The 16700-nt window shown below is 45.0% G+C and overlaps 1 protein-coding gene across 2 annotated transcripts in view; it reads left to right on the forward strand.

The window, feature by feature from the left end:
* The window catches only part of PPP2R2C (protein phosphatase 2 regulatory subunit Bgamma), a 35043-nt gene that overhangs the window by 12556 nt on the left and 5787 nt on the right, over window positions 1–16700 (forward strand). For both annotated transcript variants that reach the window (XM_070948231.1, XM_070948232.1), the window contains exons 2-5: window positions 5016–5113; window positions 10156–10321; window positions 13186–13298; window positions 16133–16310. In XM_070948231.1, the coding sequence (XP_070804332.1) occupies window positions 5016–5113; window positions 10156–10321; window positions 13186–13298; window positions 16133–16310 (555 nt within the window). The remainder of the gene's footprint in view (window positions 1–5015; window positions 5114–10155; window positions 10322–13185; window positions 13299–16132; window positions 16311–16700) is intronic.

Consider the following 16700-nt stretch of genomic DNA (forward strand, 5'->3'; position numbering starts at 1 on the left):
CACAAACGGGGTCCTCATTTCACCTACCTTAGAAAGGATGGAAGGCTGAGTCAACCTTGAGCCTGGCGAGATTCGAACCTGCAGTAATTCTATCTATCCCTCTACTCCTCTTTCCATTCTCTCTCCATTGTTATATTCATTTTCAAGTCAATATTTTCCAAAGTGGTATCCGAGCAACCCCGATTTTCTATTTCTATTTCCTTTCTTTTCAGTTTCTTTTCTATTTTACTGATTTCACACGTATCATCATAGATGTATTAACACTGGAGGTTTTTACGAAGAGACTGGACAACCATGTATCTGAAATAGTATAGGGTTTCCTGCCTGAATGGGGGGTTGGACTAGAAGACCTCCAAGGTCCCTTCCAACTCTGTTATTCTAATCCAGGGGTCGGCAACCTTAAACAGTCAAAGAGCCACAAAGGTCCTAACCGGAAGCCCCCCCCCTTCAATTCTGGAAGCCCAGTTCCCCCACCATAGAGACTCTTCCTAGCATGGCATCCTTTTTTGTCTGCCGATTGGAAGTCCGGTTCCCCCACCATAGAGTCTCCTCCTAGCTCGGCATCCTTTTCTCTCTACCTGTCCTAACCAAAGGCTCTATCAATTGTGGAGCTGACTAGTGACAGGGAGCCGCAGCAGAGGGATGAAAGAGCCACATGCGGCTCCAGAGCCCCTGGTTGCTGACCTCTGTTCTAGTCTATCTGATTGTTGTCTGTCTCATGTCGAAGGGAGCCTGTTCTAGGACCCTCCCCTCCCCCATTCTCTTGAGGGCATGCCAGAGGTCATACAGTCCCATCCTCCCCTTGCTGAGCAACCAAGATGGAGAAAGCATAAATGGGCATTTGAGGAAGGCCAGAGACATTTCTCAAGGGTTTCTAGGACAACTCGTCACAGCCAACTCGCTGTGGGACAAGAGTTACGCTAATGTCGAAGAAATGGTGGAATAGAATTATTAAAAAAAAAGGATGCTAAAGGAGGGACAAATGTGAATGGCACAAATTAAAATAAAAGTTTTAATGATTTTAAATAATGAAATCGAAGGGTTGAATTGTCCTGGGGCGACTTGTCGTATGGTCAGTTGGTCGTGGCAAGGTGTCTTGTGACAAGTTGCCCGTGGCAAATTGCCCACGGCGAATTAGCCGTGGCGAGATGGCCGTGGTAAGTTGTTTCTACAAATGCCCCTCACTTAATTCTGTTTTCAATTTCATAGATACGTATTTCTGCACTTCTGGACTTCAAAATACAATGCTTTTGTTTTCCAACGATAGCCCAGTTATATTTGTACCAAATGTCAAATTTGTCCTGAGGAGAATTTTCTCGGCATTAAAAGTCTTCTCATCCAGACTTAACGCAAGATTTTCCTCATAGTAATTTATTAAGTGGGCTGGAATCTCATCATATCCCAGTTCTTTTATCTGTTGTAAGCCGCCCAGAGTCCCTTGGGAGTTGGGCGGCAGAGAAATGCGACAAAATAAATAAATAAATAAATAAATAAATAAATAAATAAATAAGGCGTAGAGCAGTGCTTATCTAACTTTAGAATGTGTGGATGGACTTCAACTCCCAAAATTCCCCAGCCAGCCTTGCAGCCATCTCCATGATGGCTGGGGAATTCTGGGAGTTGAAGTCCAACATCTTAAAATGGAGAAATACTGGTATAGAGATAAAATCTCAAAGTAACGTGGAAATGCATTGAGAAACTGCACATTATCCTGGACCGTATTCTCACATGAACGTTTCTTACAATTTGGAAGGAAAATAGCTTAGTTTGAAACAAAAAAATAAAAATAAAAATTGGATTTCCTTTCAAGCACTCAAATATTAAAAATGGTTGTGAAATTTTGAGCAGTTCAAAGAACCGGTAGCGGAAATTTTGAGTAGTTCGGAGAGCCGGTAGCAGAAATTTTGAGTAATTCAGAGAACCGGCAAATACCACCTCTGGCTGGCCGCAGAATGGGGTGGGAATGGAGATTTTGCAATATCCTTCCCCCAGGAGTGGGGAAGGAATGGGGATTTTGCAGTATCCTTCCCCTGGAGTGGGGTGGAAATGGAGATTTTGCAGTATCCTTCCCCAGGAGTGGGGAAGGAATGGGGATTTTGCAGTATCCTTCCCCTGCCACGCCCACCAAACCACACCACGCCCACCAAGCCACGCCCACAGAACCCGTAGTAAAAAAAATTTGGATTTCACCACTGCTATTAGTCCTATTGGGGAAGTTGTGTGTGTGAGGGATTACCTCTGATTTTGTTAGCAGTTCAGGAAAATGGTTATGAAAGCGGCTTAATATCTGTTATAATTATAATTATTCTCATTGATACCTGGTGTTTTTGTTTTGCTTTGTTTTGTTAAAAAATCAGAAAATCGGAGAAAATTTTGCAATGCAAACATCGATTTAAACATCTGGTCACAATAGGCTTACTACTATTGCTTATTATTTAACAAGAGTAGTGAGTGATACAACGCATATCGTATTTTTTGGAGTATAAAACGCTCAGGACTATAAGACGTACCTACCTTTTGACTCACACTTATGTGAGACACACGCAGTGTCCTGAGGTCACCTAATCCCCTTTTGCGACCTTCTGACAAAGTCAAGGGAGAAGCCTGCCTCACTTAGCGACCTTGTTACCAATTGAACGACTGCAGTGATTCACTTTGTCAGGTTTCGATGCTATCTCAAAATAAATGAATTTCCAAACTGCCGATCTTTAAGGAAATTTTCTCTTTATTCGAGCACAGCAACCTGATCCTGACTCTTTCGCGGTCACCTTTGACCTTTGCCCCCCCAATCCCTCCCTTTCCGATCCCCAATTCTCTGCTTCTCATTGGCTATCTTCCAAGTCACTTTCCTGATTCCTTCTTTGTCAGATCACAGGAATGTCTCCCCCCCCTCCCATCTCTGAGGAGACAGAATCTTCAAAGGGATTTAGTAGGCAAAAGTTCAGGCTTCTCCTCCCTTTTCTATGTCAGTGCTGGGACGCTGACACACTTAACAAATGGGGCAAGAAAAATTGTAAAACGGGGCAAAATTCACACAACAAATGAAGTTTTGGGCTCAGTTGTGATCGTAAATCGAGGACTACCTGTATAGCTCTTTTTAATATTTTTTTTTTTATTATTGAATTCATTCCAAGGGTGTGAAATTTCTACTGAAGAAAGCACCAGACTCCTCTATCCAAACATTTTGGGAAGAGGCGTATCCGTGAGGGATGCCCACCCTACATCGCTGGAGTTGGGACTAAATTCTTGTGGTCTAAGCCAGGGGCCAGCTACTCTCAGTAGCCAAGCTACTCTCAGCTCCTGAACTCTCCCCAAGAAAGGTATTGGAGGTATCCAGGTGAGACACCCCTGGGGACTCCCATATACCTTCAAGATAAGCTTCACCTGCTCCCCTTCGTGGATTCTTTCATGTGGGACTTTCCCTCCTAGGCAGAGGTCAAACTCATCAAAGGGATGGATCAGGGGTGAAATGCTCCCGGTTCGGCCCGGTTTGACTGAACCGGTAGCGATGACGGCCAGTGGTTCGGAGAACTGGTAGCAATGACAGCTCGAGGCTCCGTCCACCCGCCCGGTCCTGGTTAAAACCAGGAAGTAGCCTGTTTTTTTACCCTCTGTGCATGAGCAGAAGGATTTGCGCATACGCAGAGGGTCGGCGCGTGCACTTCCGAATGGTAGGGAAGGTAAGTAGATTTCACCTATGGGATGGATGGAGTATCCGATGCAACCTGCACTTGTTTTGAACACGTCCATCGCAATTTCTTATGGAGTGGAATCTCAAAGTCTCAGCTGGGTTTTGGACTGAACTGGCTGGCATCTACACCGAGACCACATTAGGAGCGCTGGAGTTCTGAGCCAGAGCTTTCAAAATGGTGGCCCTCTTGTGGTTCTTCCTCCTGGGAGAAGGCCCCACCATGGTCCCTCCTTGCATTTACTCCAGAGAAGACGAGAAGAAGGAAAGTCAGTCGCCTAATGTTCCGCTTTGTGGAGTATCTTGAGCCGTGGTGGCGCAGTGGTGGTTAGAATGTAGTACTGCAGGGTAATTCTGCTGACTGCCGACTGCTAGAGTTCAGCAGTTCAATCCTGACCTGCTCAAGGTTGGCTCAGCCTTCCATCCTTCTGAGGCTGGTAAAACAAGGAGCCAGATTGTTGGGAGCAAGAGGCTGACTCTGTAAACCGCTTAGAGTAAAGCACAATGAAGCGGTATATAAGTCTAAGTGCTATTGCTAGTCCCTTCCTTCCTTCCTTCCTTCCTTCCTTCCTTCCTTCCTTCCTTCCTTCCTTCCTTCCTTCCTTCCTTCCTTCTCTCCCTCCCTCCCTCCTTCCTTCCTTCCTTCCTTCCTTCCTTCCTTCCTTCCTTCCTTCCTTCCATGGTGCCCAGTGGTTAGAATGCAGTATTGCAGCCTGACTATACCGACTGCCAGCAGTTCGATCCTGACCAGCTCAAGGTTGACTCAGTCTTCCGTCCTTCCGAGGTCGGTAAAATGAGGACGTAGATTGTTGCAGGCAATATGCTGACTCTGTAAACAGCTTACAGTAAAGCACCGTGAAGCGGTATGTAAGTCTAAATGCTATTGCTAGTCCTTCCTCCCTCCCTCCCTCCCTCCCTCCCTCCCTCCCTCCCTCCCTCCCTCCCTCCTTCCTTCCTTCCTTCCTTCCTTCCTTCCTTCCTTCCTTCCTTCCTTCCTTCCATGGTGTGGAGTGGTTAGAATGCATTATTGCAGGCTGACTCTGCTGACTGCAGTTCAGTCCTGACCAGCTCAAGGTTGACTCAGCCTTCCGTCCTTCCAAGGTCAGTAAAATGAGGACCCAGATTGTTGGGGGGCAAGAAGCTGACTCTGTAAACCACTTAGAGAGGGCTGCAAAAGCACTGTGAAGCGGTATATAAGTCTAAGTGCTATTGCTATATCTGACCATTGCCTTATCAAATGCGCAGAATATTTCTGATTGACACCGGCGGCATCAGTGTAATTTGCTCTCTCTCTCTCTCTCTCTCTTTTGTTTCCTTTCTTCCGTAGCTGATATTATTTCAACTATTGAATTCAACCAGACGGGGGAATTATTAGCCACAGGGGACAAAGGAGGCCGTGTTGTGATATTCCAGAGGGAGCCCGAGGTATGTCTTCCCCCCACACCCTTTAAACATCTCCAGATAATGTCAGAGGAACTCTTGTCTCTGGAAGCGTCGAACTACGAGTAGCTCTCCGTGCCCAAATTCTAGGTTACCCCAAAACCTTTCTCTGCGCCTTCTTCTATTCCCAAGCGCCAAGAGTTTGCTTCCTTGTTCTTGGTGGGAGTTTTGTTTTTCACAGCAGATGACTTTTGTTGTGTTTGTTGCCGATCCTGTTTAGGGAAAAAAATATGTCCCTTGACCGATTTCCTTTTGAAAAGCTCGCAAAGAATGGTTTGGCTGTGATTGTGCCGCGCGGCCCCTTTTTCATCGAAGGAGAAGCGAGCTGGGGTGGGCAGGAATTGGCACGGATCCTGCAGTGAAAGGATCTTGCATTTGTAAGAAGAGCTTATGCAACGCTCCCAGAGTTCGAGGAACGGCTCCCCCACAGAAGGCAGGAGAAGAATGACTTACGCCAGGGAGCGTTTGAATAACCTCTAGAAAGGCAGAGGCGGAGGGGGGTGTCAGGTTTTCAGGCCGTCTTCAAATAAATTGCGTCTCAAACAAAGTCTTTTTTGAAACAAACTTCCATTTTATTTAGCACAGCAACTTTTTTACACTGACTCCATGCAGCCAGCACTGACGCGCTGACCCAAAATCCCTCCTCTTCCTTCCCCCACTCCTCTGCATTCATTGGCCATCTTCCCAATCATTCACACCTAATCTACTGCTGCAATTCAAAGAATTTCCCCCCTCCCATCCATCTCCTAGGGGACATTATCTCCAGCTAAAATAAGTAAGTGAAAGGCAACCGTCCCGTTGCAGACACTTGCGTTCTCCTTCTTACGTCAGCACTAGGATAAATGCATCTTGACGTGCTGACAGTGGGTAATTTTAGGAAGGGCTCTCCAAAGAAACTGTTTCAGTACAGAACACATCAAGTCCGGGGGGGGGGAGGGGGGGTTGGGGGGGGAAGGGACCGGGTTCTGATTCATTAATGCGGATTTGAAGCCAAGATCTTGGCCAGAGGTCCTTAGTGCTCTCCGAGCTTGGTTGCTACTGATGACGTTACCTAATTTGGGTCATGAAACTTCTCCAAGAGAACCGCCAAGCTCAGACACCATCAAGGACCCCACAGTGATTGTCACCCTCCTCTCCTCCTCCTCCCCCCTCCTCCTCCACCCCCTTCTAGCACTGATAATGTTACCTAGTTGGGTCGTGAGACATCTGCAAGAGAACCACCAAACTGAGAGAGCACCAGGGACCCCTCATGTCAGCCCAGAGCTACACATATTCTTCTTTAGAAGATCTTGGTGTTCTTGGAGCAACACATGAAGACCAGTAGATTGGAGATACTTGGTGGCTTGCAGATAATGTTCAGTGTGACTGCTTCCTTCCATCTACAGAGAAACCTGGAGGGACCCACTGAGCAGAGTTTTGGTCCCAGCCAGGAGGGGCTCTTTATTCAACCCTCTGTTTGTTTTTTCAGCATGGATTTTATCTTACTCTATTGTGCAGAAGAACAGGGAGAGTGACTGATGGTTTTCTGAAAGATAATAGAGTAGTTGTAGGGTAGGGTAGAGTAGAGGAGTGGAGTGGAGAGGAGAGGAGAGGAGAGGAGAGAAGAGAAGAGAAGAGAAGAGAAGAGAAGAGAAGAGAAGAGAAGAGAAGAGAAGAGAAGGAAGGGAAGGGAAGGGAATGAATGGAGTGAGGAGAGGAGAGGAGAGGAGAGGAGAGGAGAGGAGAGGAGAGGAGAGGAGAGAAGAGAAGAGAAGAGAAGAGAAGAGAAGAGAAGAGAAGAGAAGAGAAGAGAAGAAGGAAGGGAAGGGAATGAATGGAGTGAGAAGAGGAGAGAAGAGAAGAGAAGAGAAGAGAAGAGAAGGAAGGGAAGGGAATGAATGGAGTGAGGAGAGCAGAGGAAAGGAGAGGAGAGGAGAGAAGAGAAGAGAAGGAAGGGAAGAGAAGAGAAGAGAAGAGAAGAGAAGAGAAGAGAAGAGAAGAGAAGAGAAGGAAGGGAAGGGAATGAATGGAGTGAGGAGAGGAGAGGAGAGGAGAGGAGAGGAGAGGAGAGAAGAGAAGAGAAGAGAAGAGAAGAGAAGAGAAGAGAAGAGAAGAGAAGAGAAGAGAAGAGAAGAAGGAAGGGAAGGGAATGAATGGAATGAGGAGAGGAGAGGAGAGGAGAGAAGAGAAGAGAAGAGAAGAGAAGAGAAGAGAAGGAAGGGAAGGGAAGGGAATGAATGGAGTGAGGAGAACAGAGGAAAGGAGAGGAGAGGAGAGGAGAGGAGAGGAGAGAAGAGAAGAGAAGAGAAGAGAAGAGAAGAGAAGAGAAGAGAAGAGAAGAGAAGAGAAGGAATGGAAGGGAATGAATGGAGTGAGAAGAGAAGAGAAGAGAAGAGAAGAGAAGAGAAGAGAAGAGAAGAGAAGAGAAGAGAAGAGAAATCTCTATTGGCCAAGTGTTGATTGGACACACAAGGAATTTGTTTTCGGTGCATAAGCTCACAGTGTACACACAAACAACAAGGTGATAGGTGATAGATCATAAATCATAGCTGCAATCATTAATCATCAGATACAAGCAATAGGTGATAATTCATGAGATACTCACAGGAGAAGATAGTAGGAAAGATGACAAGATGAGAAGGATGAGAAGGATAAGAGCAATACAGCACTACTACATGGATAAATATCTTGAGGCCTAAGACAGTGCTGTCGGGAATTAGGTGTTTAGCAGAGGGATGGACACGGGGGGAAAAAGACATATAGTTGTGTCTAGTTGTTTTGGCGTGCAATGCTTTGTAGTAGCGTCCAGAAGGGAGAAGTTGAAACGGTTGATGTCCAGGATGTGAGGGGTCTGTAGATATTTTCTCAGCCTGCACAATATACAGATCCTCGATGGATGGAAGGCAGACTGGTTGCCATTGCTTTTTTCTACCATCCTAACTATCCATTGAAGTCTGCACCTCTCCTGTTAGGTGGTTGTGACAAACCAGACAATTCAAGAGGTACAAATGGACAGATTTGACTATCCCTCTATAAAACTGTATCGTCGGCCTGATCTGAGTCTACATAAGGGAATTCCATTTCCGAATCAAAACGTCCAGGCTGTCCTTGGGTGTGTTTATCAGCAAGACGACACCGCTTAGAGGGGAGGTAGAGGAAGGTGCACGATCGGCTGGGAGGGGGGGTGGGCAAGGTCAGGCAGGTAAGACGACTCGGTTTCTGTGCTCATGCCAACCGGAAGTTATGCGTTCGACGGAGCTGAAAAGCTGCATTGCAGTGCTTAGTGTGCGTTCACTGGGGGAACCTTCACGCTAGCAAGGTACACAATGGAAAGTCTCAAGACGTGCGTGTCGGTTTGGACACTTTCTTCCACGCACAGTCATAAATAGAGATGCCATCTGTCGGCCTCCCACCCACCCCCATCGCTGCCCCCATTTCTCAGACTCGGCCTGAACAGATGAGTATCTGTCCCCTAATATTCTTCCTTGACAGGCTGCCTCACCTCCCACCCCCTATCCAGAATATATCATGTCTTCCAACATCGGTGAAGAAAGACTTCTGTTTCTAACACATCTGCAGACCTAGAAATAAAGAAAAGCTCAAGCTGCCCAAGGAGCTGCTGATAACAGTTCTACAGAGGAATTATTGAGTCTGTCATCTGCACCTCCATCACTGTCTGGTTTGGCTCTGCAACCCAACAAGACAGACAGAGACTTCAGAGGATCATTAGAACTGCAGAAAAAAACAATGGCTACCAACCTGCCTTCCATGGAGGACCCGTATACTGCACGAGTCAAAAAGAGGGCTGGGAAAATATTTACAGATCCCTCGCATCCTGGACATAAACTGTTTCAACTCCTACCCTCAAAACGATGCTATGGAGCACTGCACAGCAGAACAACTAGACACAAGGACAGTTTTTTCCTGTACGCCATCACTCCGCTAAACAAATAATTCCCTCAACACTGTCAAACTATTTACTAAGTCTGCATTACTATTAATCTTCTCATCGTTCCCACCACCCATTTCCTCCCACTTATGACTGTATTTAGCTAACCTAAGGTAAAAGTAAAGGTTTCCTCTCGCACATATGTGCTAGTTGTTCTTGACTCTAGGGGGCGGTGCTCATCTCCGTTTCAAAGCCGAAGAGCCAGCGCTGTCCGAAGACCTCTCCGTGGTCATGTGGCCGGCATGACTCAACGCCAAAGGCGCACGGAACGCTGTTCCCTTCCCACCAAAGGTGGTCCCTATTTTTCTACTTTCATTTTTTACGTGCTTTCGAACTGCTAAGTTGGCAGAAGCTGGGACAAGGAACGGGAGCTCACCCCGTCACACGGCACTAGGGATTCGAACCGCTGAACTGCCAACCTTTCGATCGACAAGCTCAGTGTCTTAGCCACTGAGCCACCGTGTCCCCTTACTAGAATTAAACTAGACTTAAACTAGAATTAAACCCCATTAAATACCCTGTTTCCCCAAAAATAAGACCCAGATGGAAAATAAGGCCTAGCATGATTTTTCAGGCGGTTCGTAATATAAGCCCTACCCCAGTTAAAATCGTCAGCAGAAGGAGGCGTTTAGTACTGTATTTCCCCCCAAAATAAGACCTAAGCTCACCTGGTTACATGGCACAAGGGTTTCGAACCGCTGAACTGCCAACTTTTCGATCGACAAGCTCAGCGTCTTAGCCACTGAGCCACCACGTCCCTTCACTTAGCTAACCTAGCAGGTGGTAAATGCCATCTATAAAACATTTTATATGCATTTTCTTTATAAGATGTTCTTGATCCGAAACTGCCAGTTGTCTGTCCTGGCAGTCGGTCCAACTGGAAGGCAGAGATTTATTATTATTATTAGTTCGATTTATATGCCGCCCTTCTCCGGAGACTCAGGACGGCTTACAATGCGTTAAGCAATAGCCTTCATACTTTTGTATATACCTGCTTAGTAGGGCTTTCGGCCGGGTCCTCATTTTACCTACCTCGGAAGGATGGAAGGCTGAGTCAACCTTGAGATAAACCCTGATTCTCGTATTTTCTTGTTTGCAGAGCAAAAATGCGCCTTACTGTCAAGGCGAGTACAATGTTTACAGCACTTTCCAGAGCCACGAACCTGAATTTGACTATCTGAAGAGCTTGGAAATAGAGGAAAAAATAAACAAGATAAAATGGTTGCCACAGCAGAATGCAGCCCACGCTCTACTGTCAACAAACGGTAAAAAAAAAAAACCGTATGGTTAACCCTGGTCAGAGTCTGGCAGCAGTGGTGAAATCCAAATTTTTTTTTTACTACTGGTTCTGTGGGTGTGGCTTGGTGGGTGTGGCTTGGTGGGCATGGCAGGGGAAGGATACTGCAAAATCTCCATTCCCACCCCACTCCAGGGGAAGGATACTGGGTAACAGTAACAGTAACAGTGAGTTGGAAGGGACCTTTGAGGTCATCTAGTCCAACCCCCTTCTCACGCAGGAGACCGTCGAACTGCTGACAGTCGAACTGCCAACCTTTCGATTCGAACCGTCGAACTGCCGACCTTTCTGATCGACAAGCTCAGCATCTTAGCCACTGAGCCACCTAGTCAGGGGAAGGATACTGCAAAATCTGCATTCCCTCCCCACTCCAGGGAAAGGAGATTGCAAAATCTCCATTCCCACCCCACTCTAAGGGAAGGATACTGCAAACTCCCCATTCCCTCCCCACTCCAAGGGAAGGATATTGCAAAATCTCCATTCCCACCCCACTCCAAGGGAAGGATACTGCAAACGAAGGGGGGGGGGGCGTTCAAGCTATTCTCCAAAGCACCTGAGGGCAGGACAAGGAGCAATGGGTGGAAACTCATCAAGGAGAGAAGCAACTTAGAACTAAGGAGAAGTTAGAACAATTAACCAGTGGAATAACTTGCCTCCATAAGTTGTGAATGCTCCAAAGCTGGAATGCGTTGGAAAGATGGAATGCTCCATCTTTTAAGAAGATGTTGGATAACCATTTGTCTGAAGTGGTGTAGGGTTTCCTGCCTAAGCAGAGGGTTGGACTAGAAGACCTCCAAGGTCCCTTCCAACTTTGTTATTCTATTCTATTCTATTCTATTCTATTCTATTCTATTCTATTCTATTCTATTCTATTCTATTCTATTCTATTCTATTCCTTCTCTAATTCTATTCTATTCTATTCTATTCTATTCTATTCTATTCCATTCTATTCCTTCTCTTATTCTATTCTATTCTATTCTATTCTATTCTATTCTATTCTATTCCATTCTATTCTATTCTATTCTATTCTATTCCATTCCATTCCATTCTATTCCTTCTCTTATTCTATTCTATTCTATTCTATTCTATTCTATTCTATTCTATTCTATTCTATTCTATTCTATTCTATTCTATTCTATTCCTTCTCTAATTCTATTCTATTCTATTCTATTCTATTCTATTCTATTCTATTCTATTCCTTCTCTAATTCTATTCTATTCTATTCTATTCTATTCTATTCTATTCTATTCCATTCCATTCCATTCTATTCCTTCTCTTATTCTATTCTATTCTATTCTATTCTATTCTATTCTATTCCATTCCATTCCATTCCATTCTATTCCTTCTCTAATTCTATTCTATTCTATTCTATTCTATTCTATTCTATTCTATTCTATTCTATTCTATTCTATTCCATTCCATTCCATTCTATTCCTTCTCTTATTCTATTCTATTCTATTCTATTCTATTCTATTCTATTCTATTCTATTCTATTCTATTCCATTCTATTCCTTCTCTTATTCTATTCTATTCTATTCTATTCTATTCTATTCTATTCTATTCTATTCTATTCCATTCCATTCCATTCCATTCTATTCCTTCTCTTATTCTATTCTATTCTATTCTATTCTATTCTATTCTATTCTATTCTATTCTATTCTATTCTATTCCATTCCATTCCATTCTATTCCTTCTCTTATTCTATTCTATTCTATTCTATTCTATTCTATTCTATTCTATTCTATTCTATTCTATTCCTTCTCTAATTCTATTCTATTCTATTCTATTCTATTCTATTCTATTCTATTCTATCCTATCCTATCCTATTCTATTCTATTCTATTCTATTCTATTCTATTCTATTCTATTCTATTCTATTCCATTCCATTCCATTCTATTCCTTCTCTTATTCTATTCTATTCTATTCTATTCTATTCTATTCTATTCTATTCTATTCTATTCTATTCTATTCTATTCTATTCTATTCTATTCCATTCCATTCCATTCCATTCTATTCCTTCTCTTATTCTATTCTATTCTATTCTATTCTATTCTGTTCTATTCTATTCTATTCTCTCTTCTCTTCTCTTCTAATCTATTGACATAGCAGGATATACATACTTGAGGATGTAAAATAAAATCAGAAGTGCTTTGAAAATGCAAAAAAACCCTCCCAAATCCTTCAGGTGTTCCCGTACATTTCCCATAGATTTATTTCTAGCCATGACTAATGAACGTCTGTTCTAGAAACATGGTTCTAATTTTTTTTTAAAAAAAAAACCCTATTTAAAACAGGCGATAAATAAACAAGCCATATGTTTGTAAGATAAAAAAATAAGTTTCACAAGTACAGATGGTTTTCGGATTTCGACGGCAATTGGAGGCCAACATTTCCGTTGCTAAGCGAGACAGTTGTTAAGTGTTGCCCTGTACGACCTTTCTCGCCACCGACGTTAAATGAATCACTGCCGTTGTTATGTAAGCAACCCAGTCGTTAAGTGAATCTGGCTTCCCCAAAGGTAAAGGTGATGACATAACCCCGGGACATTGCAATTGTCATACATATGAGTCAGTTGCCAAGCGTCCAAACTTTGATGACATGACCACGGGGATGGCTGAATCGGTTATTGGTGTGAAACACGGTCATAAAATGGAGCGCAAGTTGGCGTTTCAACTTTTCCCAGCGCCGTTGTAACTTTTGGTCCATAAACGAACTTTCTCGTCAAGTCGAGAAATTCCTGTACGATGTTAAAAACGAAGTGATGACAAAGTGACTAAAAGATGAAACTTCTTCCTTTTTCATAACTGCGATGGCTTTTTGGTTTGTTTGAAGATAAAACGATTAAATTGTGGAAGATTACCGAGCGAGACAAGAAACCGGAGGGATATAATTTAAAAGATGAGGAAGGAAAGCTCAAGGAATTATCTATGGTGACCTCACTTCAGGTAGGTGCTTGGAATAATTTTTGGTTTTTCCACCCCCCTTGTTTAGATTGTAATTCTTTCTCTTATTTAAAATATCTCTTCCATGGTTTGAATTCAGGGGCACAGGGGTCTGCAAAGAGCCATTTGGACCCGTTTCCCACAGAAAAGAAAACACCGGGAACCACAAAACCTGGGTGGGCATGGCCAACTCGATGTCACTCACTTCCACCAGTCACATGACCCCCCCCAGCCACGCCTACCCAGCCGGTCATTAGGGCAGAGAACCAGTTGTTAAAAAACACCGGGAACCACAAAATCCTTTTGACATATCTCTCTCTCCTCCCTCCCTCCCTCCCTCCCTCTCTCTCTGTATCTCTCTCTGTCTCTGTCTCTCCCCCTCTCTCTGTATCTCTCTGTCTCTCTCTCCCCCTCTCTCTGTATCTCTCTCTATATATCTCTCTCCCTCTATCTCTCTATGTCTCTCTCTCTCCCCCTCTCTCTGTATCTCTCTCTATATCTCTCTCTCCCTCTATCTCTCTATGTCTCTCTCTCTCCCCCTCTCTGTATCTCTCTGTCTCTCTCTCTCTCCCCCTCTCTGTATCTCTCTCTATATCTCTCTCTCCCTCTATCTCTCTATGTCTCTCTCTCTCCCCCTCTCTGTATCTCTCTGTCTCCCTCTCTCCCTCTCTCTGTATCTCTCTCTATATCTCTCTCCCTCTCTCTCTGTATCTCTCTCTCTCTCTCTCTCCCCCTCTCTGTATCTCTCTATGTCTCTCTCTCCCCCACTCTCTGTATCTCTCTCTATATCTCTCTCTCCCTCTATCTCTCTATGTCTCTCTCTCTCCCCCTCTCTGTATCTCTCTATGTCTCTCTCTCTCCCTCTCTCTGTATCTCTCTCTCTATATCTCTCTCTCCCTCTCTCTCTGTATCTCTCTATCTCTCTCTCTCTCTCCCCCTCTCTGTATCTCTCTATGTCTCTCTCTCTCTCCCCCACTCTCTGTATCTCGCTGTCTCTGCCCTGGCCGCTTCTCCATCCCCCACCATCACCCTTACCTTCTCAGGCCAGGCGAGGAGTGACTGGGAGGGGAGGGCGAGGGACGGGGCCAGCCAATGGTAGGATCACCTGACAGGGAGCCACAGCAGAGGGCCCAAAGAGCCGCATTTGGCTCCGGAGCTGCAGGTTGCTGGCCCCTGCTCTAGCAAAAATGTCATAGCACCTGAGCAGGACTTCTGTGAATAAATATTCACATATTTATTCACATATTTTATTTGTTATTCTTATTGCATGGATGTATCTCTGTACCGGGACCCAGGAATCAGCCGGTTCGGACCAATTCGCCCGAACTGGTAACAAAAATTGCGGATGGCCCAGCTCACCTGCCTCGACTCTATGCCATCCTGTTTAGGCATGTTTTTGAGGCTGGGTGCATGTGCGAAAGGTGTGCGTACCAGCAAAGCACATGTGTGGAAGGCCAGGCGCATGCGTGGACGTGCGCGGGTTCACATTTGCGAACTGGGAGGGAAAGTAAGTGAATGCCACTCCTGCCGGGAATGTGCGTGTCAGCGTCTCACCGCTGGCATAGAGAGGAGAGAGATAAGCCCTGAACTTTTGCCTGCTAAATCCCTTTGAAGCCCGGTCGTCGTGGAAATGAGGGGGGAGACATTCCTAGGAAATGACGAGACAAGAAGTCAGTGGAGTGACTTGGAAGATAGCCAATGAGAAGCAGATAATTGGGGATCGGAAAGGGAGGGATTGGGGGGCAAAAGGTCAGTCTTGTCCGCATCGAGTCATGATCCGGTTGCTGTGCTCAATTAAAGAGAAGATTTCCTTAAAGATTGGCAGTTTGGAAATTCATTTATTATGAGATAGCATCAAAGTCTGACAGTGCGCTTAACTCCTCCTGCTGATCACTGATCCATTTAAAAGCAAACTGATAGCTTACTGCCAATTGTATTCCCTGGAAAAGTTGGTGGCACCAAATTTAGCAAAAAATCTCTCTGTTATTCAACCCATTATTTATGGTGGGACGGGATGGCACTCCCACAAAATGGCCTCAGATTCAACGTATTTCACTCTTATCTATTTCTTTGGAACCATCAAAACATCGCACACCCTGACTTGTATTTTCACGCGCCTCTTAGAACGAAATTCTTCTTGTTTTCTCCGATTCGGTTTTCCTCACGGAGGAGAAAGATCTCAGCTTCTGCACAAAGACCCTGAGGATGCATCCAGGATAACTCGGTGACAATTCATGTCGTCCTTGACTTACAACAGTTCATTTAGTGACCGCTTAAAAATGACAACCTCACTGAAAAAAGTGACTTAGGATCGTTTTTCACACTTACAACCACATTTCTTTTTTCAGGAGTTAGAGGAAGGTTTTTGCAAAAACGTGGTACAGGAAGTCATCGACTTCACGACCATAACCGACCCCAGAATTTACGTTGGAGAGTGAGAAATCCGTTCAGTGCGTTTCGTCCCGTTTTACGACTTTCCTTGCCACGTTTGTTAAGGGAATCATGGCGGTCGTTAAACGAGTCGCACGGTGGTTCAGCGAATCTGGCTTTTTCCCCCTCCCCATTTGACTTTGCTTCTCAGAAGGTCGCATAAGGGGATCCCACCGTCATAAATAGAGGAACTCAGTGGCCAATCATCTGGATCACGTGTCCATGGGGATGCATGCAGCAATGGTTGCGAGGCCAAAAAACGGTCGTAAGTCAGGGTTTTTTCCCAGTGACGTTGTAACTTCGAACGGTCACTAAGCGAATTATTGTTAAGTCGAGGGCTACCTGTATGGTACGCTCCCTTCCAAAGGCCCCCTCAGAGAAGAAACCTGTTGTATTTATTTCTACAGGTGCCTGTGCTGAAGCCGACCGACTTGATGGTCGAGGTCAGTCCCAGGAAAATTTTTGCAAACGGCCACACCTACCACGTGAATTCCATTTCGGTCAACAGCGATTGTGAGACGTACATGTCTGCAGACGATCTCAGGATTAACCTTTGGCACTTAGCCATTACCGACCGGAGCTTCAGTATCCTTTGGCGTCGCTTCCCTGATCCTGTGGGAGGTGGAATCGCCCGTAGAGTTCGGGCACCTCAGATGCCAACAAACACCTGTGTCCCATGCAAAGCATTTTTCATTTCTCCGTTATGCGCATAAACAGTTCGACTAAGAGCCGCGGTGGCGCAGTGGTGAGAGTGCAGTACTGCAGGCTGCTTCTGCTGCCTGCCTGCAATCTGGCAGTTCGGTCCTGACGGGCTCCAAGGTTGACTCAGCCTTCCGTCCTTCCTTCCGAGGTCGGTAAAATGAGGACTCAGATTGTTGGGGGCAAGAGGCTCTGACTCTGTAAACTGCTTAGAGAGGACTGTAAAGCACGATGAAGCGGTATATAAGTTTAAGTGCTACTGCTATTACTATTTGC

The sequence above is a fragment of the Pituophis catenifer genome, unplaced genomic scaffold (genome assembly GCF_029215685.1).
Source record: "Pituophis catenifer annectens isolate HBS135680 unplaced genomic scaffold, rPitCat1.0.hap2 SCAF_8, whole genome shotgun sequence".
NCBI classification, from domain to species: domain Eukaryota; kingdom Metazoa; phylum Chordata; class Lepidosauria; order Squamata; family Colubridae; genus Pituophis; species Pituophis catenifer.